Raw genomic sequence first — 7,146 nt, forward strand, 5'->3', positions numbered from 1 at the left:
AATACAAAGTGAAAACCCCAATTTAGGCAGTTTTCAATTCAGTTTTGGGAAGCTGTACTCGTATTAGTTGGAAGGAGAAACTTTTAAAATATTTCTGTAAAAGAAGAAAGCAAATTCGTCCTTGTTCCTGGTGTGGAAAAAAAAAAAGACAGTTATTTGTCTATTTGAAGTTTCTCCTCTCCATTCCACTGGCGGTTCTCATTTAGGCGCATTGCCACTCGGTTAGGAACAATATATTAAGCCAGTTCTTGTTGATCATGTGAGGTCCCCTAAGTTTCATATATGGTTACCTAGCAACCTCCTCCTATCTAAGCCTGTGTGGATACAGCACTCAAACTGATTGAGAGCAAGTAAAGGACTGACATTTGCTTGTAGGAATTGCTCTTTAGAATTCGTGCAATCTACTGTGTTGCTAGATTTGCAGTGAAAAAATATTCAGAGTGGGGGGTAGGGCAGAAGAAATGTGGCCCAAACATTTTTGGCTCCTCCTTGTCCAATACAGTTAGTCCTCGACTTACGATCTCAATTGAGCCCAAATTTTCTGTGGCAGAGTGAAATATTTGTTAAGTGAGTTTTGCCCCATTTTACTTTTTTTTTGGGGGGGGGGGCACAATTGTTAAGTGAATCAGTGCAGTTGTTAAGTTAGTAACATGTTTGTGAAGTGAATGTTGATTCCATATTGATTTTCCTTCGTCAGAAGGTCACAATCACTCTGGGACACTGCAACCGTCATAAGAATGAGTCAGCTGTCAAGCATCTAAATCAAATGACCATGGGAATGCTGCCACAGTTGTAAATGTGAAAAATGGTCATGTCACTGTTTTTCAATGACGTTGTAAGTTTGAATGGTCACTAAGTAAACTTGTAACTCAAGGATTACCTGTACAGTGCTATTTAAAACCTATCAGTGTTATTCAAAGTTATGGGGAGCTCCTCCTTTGTCACAGCTCTGAATGAAACCTGAAGCTGTTCTAACTACTCAATACTTCTCCTGGAGGTATTTCTACATACTATTTCTTGCTTTTGGTAGTGCTTAGACTCAGCTGAAGTCCATTTCTCCCAAAGGTGTACCTGCGGCTTCTTTGGTGACTCCTGCTGATGTCATCAAGACGAGACTGCAAGTGGCTGCTCGGGCTGGTCAGACAACATACAATGGAGTTATTGATTGCTTTGTGAAGATACTTCGGGAAGAAGGACCTTCTGCCTTTTGGAAGGGAGCTGCAGGCAAGAAAAGGATTTCACATCTTGATCAGTAGAGAACTTGGTCATATTAATGAATGGTATTAAAATTGTGAGAGTGAGGGATCCAGCCTTGCAGCTGTTTCCACCTCTGGCAACTTCAGATCCATCTTCATGTTTCTGTCAGTACATTGAATGTACAGCTTCATCGGTGGGAATGAGGACAACAAGGTGATGGTTTACAGGATAGATTAGAAATTCTAGTTTTCACAGAACACCATAAACAGGTTGGGGGTAAGATTTAGCTTTAATTGTGTTTGAATGCTGGCAAATATGCATACGAGCTGATTGATTACTACTGTTTTTATTATTAAGAGAGAAAGTTGGATGTTATATTAATTAAGGACTTAATACATCTGCCTATCTCAGCAGAGGATTAAAACCCATAAAAAATAGAAACCTTGTCTGCAAGAATGAGATCCCCATCAGAAATAAAAATGGAACCTCACAGGATTTGGAAGCCTTAAAACCCATAGCAATTCCATATTACAAAGGTTAAGCTGAAACCTTTCTCCTCCATCCTGACCTCTGCAGTCTCCAGATGCTGGAACAGATACTGGAATAGCATCAGTTAATTTGCCTGGGGCAGAGATGCATAAATTGGGCATCATTAACATTTTATTCATTTATTTAGAAAAATAATTGTTCAGTTAACTTATACAAGACAATACTAGTCATCTCACAATAATAATAAATAAAAACAAAACAAATATAACAAACCCACCCTGAAACAGAAACATGTATCCAAACACAGGGCTGCAAAATCATATAATCTTTCCATGCTGTAACTTCCTTGGCTAGGATAGGAGTGAGCATATCGATGACTTTTTGCTCTGTTTCAATGGATCACTTCCCTCTGGGGCTTTATAGGAATAAAATAGGAAAAGAGTAGTTCCTGAGAATAGTGCCTGCCCAATGTATTAGCCTCTCTCTGGAGATACAGGCAACCCCAACTCTACTGGCCTTAACAGTAGGCCATGGAAACTTGACTCTAATAGAAGAGAAGTAAGTCAAATATATGTCATACCCCATTGCTTGTTTATAATATAGACAAATGTTTACAGGGACACAGGAGGTTCAGAACAGGAATATGCTTGTATTTTTGTAACCGGTTATATTGTGTTGTTGGCCGGGAACCCAAATGATTTGCAGTGTATGTGAGATAGAAGCAAGGCAGAATATGGATTAATTAATTAATTAATGTATCAAAAACCAAAGTAGTTGTATTTGACATGGGAAATGATCTGAACAATTGCAATGTTTTAGTAGTTGCCATAAAAAGGAGGGGGAAGCAAAAGTACATTCCAGCTCTTATCTTTAAAAGATTATAACTAAAATACCAGAGATTTTGCCCGTGAATATATTTAATTGGAGACCGTGAATTATGACACCCAGCCCGTGAATGTGCTCAATTGGAGAATCTGGTTTATGAGACACCCTGGGGGAGGGGGGAAACAGGGTCACAGATGACTGTAAATTACATATTGGCTTCATGCAGGGCAGTGCCAGTATGTCTCCTCTAATGAATCCTTTGAAGTTTTTTGAAGTTTGGCTCGAGAATCATGATTTAATTAGAGAAATTGGTGGAATTCTGACATGCAAAACATATATAAGTGGCAACCCCTCTCCCCCAAAAAAAGAACTAGAGCAAGTAGAAGAATTTATTTTTGTAGATTTTTTTTCATAAAAAAATGGGATGGAGGATGTTTAAGATGTAGAGATGCACATAAAAATAGTGGCTAATGTATGATGTTTGTTGCAAATAATGTGTTTTGCAAGAAGTGAAATGATTGGGTTTTTTTTATGAACACCTGCCCATTTTGTTACATAGAAGGGAGGATCAGAGAGATAGGAGAATGTAAAGCAAATTGAGTGCAGTTGGTATAGGTAAAACAAAAAGTGGTAAAATGAATGCTTGATGAATGTGGATTAAGTAAAAAAAGTGAATGACCAATTTACAGAAAAGTATGTTGAGGTGACTTGCTTATATAGAGAAAATAAACAAGAGTTGAGTGTCAAGCAAATATGAGAAGGAAGAGTGAATGTCTTCAGAAGAGGGAAATCATAGTTGGATGGAGTTGTAATTCTTAGAAAAAGAGAGTTGGGACAGAAGTAAAAATGTAAAGGACAAAAAAAAAAAACAGTGCATGAAGTGGTTTATGGACATGGTGAAAGCAACTGTGGTTTCAAGTACTGAAAATTATAGAGTGGTATTTGTGAATGGCGGTCATGTAAACTAAATTTAGCTTTCCGCTCCTCTCATCTGTTATCCTTATTTTGCTTGTTATTTCTTATTCTTTCTATGCTTTCCATAACAGTGGTTATGAAAGAGGGGAATAATGTTTTCAGTATATCTGTGTTACGTTGAACTCTTCTTTTTCAACAGCCCGAGTGTTCAGATCCTCACCCCAATTTGGTGTTACTTTACTGACTTACGAACTTCTGCAGCGCTGGCTCTATGTGGATTTTGGAGGCATGTAAGTATAAGTGATCCTCAAAATTTTAAAGAATGTTGACATGCATCAGCCTGTTACAATTCTTTACTGATGTAGCTCAGTAAATTGTCTTTGTTTTTATAAGTACAGAAAATATCAGGTAAAAGCAATATGTATCACAAGGAGCTTTCCTATTCAGAGAAAGCAGTGCCTGTATCAAATAGTATACAATTAAAGTTTCATAAAATACTTTTATGAGAATGGTGCCATGGTACGGTAGACCAGCTAGTTCAAACGGGACTGGATTGGATAGAATTCCAAGTCAAATTTTGTCCTCAATGTCTGGTTCTTTAGTGCCACAGAATGAACTACAACTATAAAATGACAAAAAGTTGAAGAACTTCCATCCCCATATTAGATAATTGTCATAGTGCTATTGGAAGTTAAGTAGAATTTTTACAAATATGGATAAATAGTGGAGTAATAAATGAAGAACAGAGTAACTACAACCCCGTGTACTTTCTCATCACATGGTTAAGGCTATTTACACTAAACACCCCAAAATGGGCAGGATAGACTACTGTATATAAACAGGGAGCAAACCCCATACTTGCACTCGGGTGAGATTCAAAAATTTTAACAACCAGTTCTGTGGGCGTGGCTTAGGTGGTGGGCGTGGCTTGGTCATGTGACTGGGTGGACATGGCTTGATGGTCATGTTATTGGCTGGGTGTGGCCAACTCAATATCACTCACATCGAGGCACACATCTCCTCGCCTGGCCTCTCATGACTGTGGGGATGCTGCAACAGTCGTAAGTGTGAAAAATGGTCATTGGTCACTTTTTTCAGTGCCATTGTAACTTTGAATGGTCACTCCACACAAGCAAAGTACCAGCAAAGTACCAGCAAAAAAACTCCAGAGACGTTCCTGAGACAGGAAGTCTAGCCCTGCCAGGAATGTAATAAGGGTTAACGGAGAGGCAGTTTCTGTAAGCAACATCAGAATATTTCCTTCCTGCCTTCCTTACAGGATTAGGCCAGTAATTTATTCTAACAAGCAGTTCTCAGAACTGCTTAGAATGTTAACATCCAGTTCTAGTGAATAGGTGCGAACCTGTAGAATCCCACCCCTGCTCACACTGATGTTGCCTAATTGCCTATTGGTTGTTTGTGATTAGCACTGATGATGTTACCCAATTGGGTAATGAAACACCTGCAAGCAAACAACCAAGCTCAGAGAGCACCAAGGACTCCATAAAATAAAAATATTTGCATTCCTATTTCATGGAAAAAGGACATAAAATAAAAATTTCAGGCAGCCTGATATTTGGTATGCAGGTTTTCCCTTGCAAAAAAGAAAATGAAATTGATTGGAGCTTGCTTATTTTATTCCTGCTGTCTTGCCTGGGTCACTAAAAGGGAGATCAGCATTCCCTATGGGATCCACTAAGGCAGAAATGTCAAACTCAAGGCCCACGGTCCAGATCCAGCCTGCGGGGTGCTTACAACTGTTCTGTGCTTAGATCAGGCCCATTGGGTTGCCCTGGAAACAGTGAAGGACCGGCCTGTGGTGGCAGATGGTTGCAGGCCATTGTAGCTGAAAACAGAGCTTGGGAGCCTGTTTCTGCAGGCAGAGCGCTCTGGCTGCCACAGATGCCTCCGACACGAATGACATCGAGCTGGCCATGCTCCCCCCCCCAGGTCAAACACAACCCTCATGCAGCCCTCAATGAAATTGAGTTTGACACTCCTGCACTAAAGTGTTGTAAGTTAGGAGGGTTAAGGTTCCTCCCACTCAAGAAAGAGCTCTTCTTCAAATTTCAGGCAGTTTGGGCTTGGTTTAGAAGAGATGACTGTCTGGGATAACAAGTGAGTAGAACTGATCTGGGAGAAATGAAAGCATCTTGCGTGGAAGTGTCCCAGGGTGGATGATTTTTTTTTCCCAATTACCAAATTGGATATTAATCAAACACTGCAGTCACTGCACAGTCCTAGTTGGCATGTACATGGATGTACACATCCACACAGAGAGACAAGCTAAAACTACAGGCCAGAATGAAGGAGAAACAGGATTAAACCCAGAAAATAGTGATCAGAAATACGTTAGATAGAAACCAAAGTATTTGCTTTATAATCTAGATTTATGTATGCCAAAATTCTTTCAGACAGCCTCTGCAGCTTTAATGTAAACCATCTGTTCAAAACAGGGCTTCTTGGAAAGAAGGGACACGTATTTTTAACATTTGGCCTGATCTTACATAGATTAGCATGGTTATGAATTTCCTAAGGGAAGAATCACCTGGCCTGGATTTACTTACACCTAAGCCCCGATAGTAGCTATGTAAGAGGATGGTGATAAGCATGTGATCAGATAAATATACACTTTGTGAACAAGCCATAAGCATAAAACTTAGCAGTGACAAAAAATGAATTCCAATTATTGGCTTTGGTGCTGTAAGTCATAGTTCTTTAGTTATATATTTGTGAGCCAAGCCCCTGTTGTAGTCAGTGAACCAGGATTAAAACAGAACATGCTGTAATACAGTTATGCTAACAGCATCTCAATGTGGCCAATGTTTGCTTGTCTCTTACTAGCAAGCCCTCCGGCTCAGAACCTCATCCCAAGTCTCGAATCTCAGGCCTTCCTCCTGTTAATCCTGATCACCTTGGTGGGTACCGGCTTGCCACAGCTACTTTTGCTGGAATTGAAAACAAATTTGGGCTTTCTCTTCCAAAATTTCAAGCAGCGAGTGCCACTCCTGTGAAAACCAAAGCAGCAGCTTGAATCCTGAGCTGACTTTTCCAGCAGGCAAAAGCGGCCGCAAAGGACAGATCCGAGAACAGTCCTTGGCTCTCCAGCCAGCTGTAGGACGCTTTACTGAACGGAGACTGAATCACTGGCTTCTTTCTATACAAAGATACAATTGTCGTTCGCACACAGGAGATTGATTCGGGCTTTACGATCAAGCCATTGATCGCTTCTCCTCTTTTGATGGCTTGAGTTAGTACCCAGGGCTTGGCTTTGCACAGCTTGCACTCCATGTTACTGTACATATTGTACATCTTTGTACAGAGACATCATTATGGCATTGAAATTGCAGTTGCATTTCTAGAAACAGATATTGCAGTTCTAAATAGTTTGAAATGTACAGACTGTTTTGAAAGTGTTTTACTAAGAATCATGTGACAATAAAATGTATTTAAAACCAGGGTCCTATAGGGTCTTTTCTTTGACACCAAATCTTAAAGAGACTTAAGTTTTAAAGAAGGTAAAATTAACCTAGCAATGTTGCTCCTCAATAATAATCTAATACTCTGATGTTTAGTTGTTGTTTTTAGGAGTATGTGTATAATTTTTAAAAAGCCCAAAAAAGCTGAAGAATTAGTAATCTCTCTCATCTCCCCATTATAGATTGGGGGAGGGGGGAATGCAGCATGTTTTTAAGACCTGGAAATGGGGTCTAATTGTTT

General features: G+C 39.6%; 1 protein-coding gene across 2 annotated transcripts in view; it reads left to right on the plus strand.

The window, feature by feature from the left end:
* Positions 1 to 6,884, plus strand: part of SLC25A12 (solute carrier family 25 member 12) — a 51,043-nt gene extending 44,159 nt beyond the window's left edge. For both annotated transcript variants that reach the window (XM_026677713.2, XM_087949718.1), the window contains exons 16-18: positions 1,066 to 1,224; positions 3,626 to 3,716; positions 6,271 to 6,884. In XM_026677713.2, the coding sequence (XP_026533498.1) occupies positions 1,066 to 1,224; positions 3,626 to 3,716; positions 6,271 to 6,460 (440 nt within the window). In that variant the 3' untranslated portion in view covers positions 6,461 to 6,884. The remainder of the gene's footprint in view (positions 1 to 1,065; positions 1,225 to 3,625; positions 3,717 to 6,270) is intronic.
* The last annotated feature ends 262 nt before the right edge of the window (positions 6,885 to 7,146 follow it).

Source organism: Notechis scutatus, chromosome 1, assembly GCF_049901735.1.
Source record: "Notechis scutatus isolate UNSWTSFEM ecotype Mainland chromosome 1, rNotScu1.2, whole genome shotgun sequence".
Lineage (NCBI taxonomy): Eukaryota > Metazoa > Chordata > Lepidosauria > Squamata > Elapidae > Notechis > Notechis scutatus.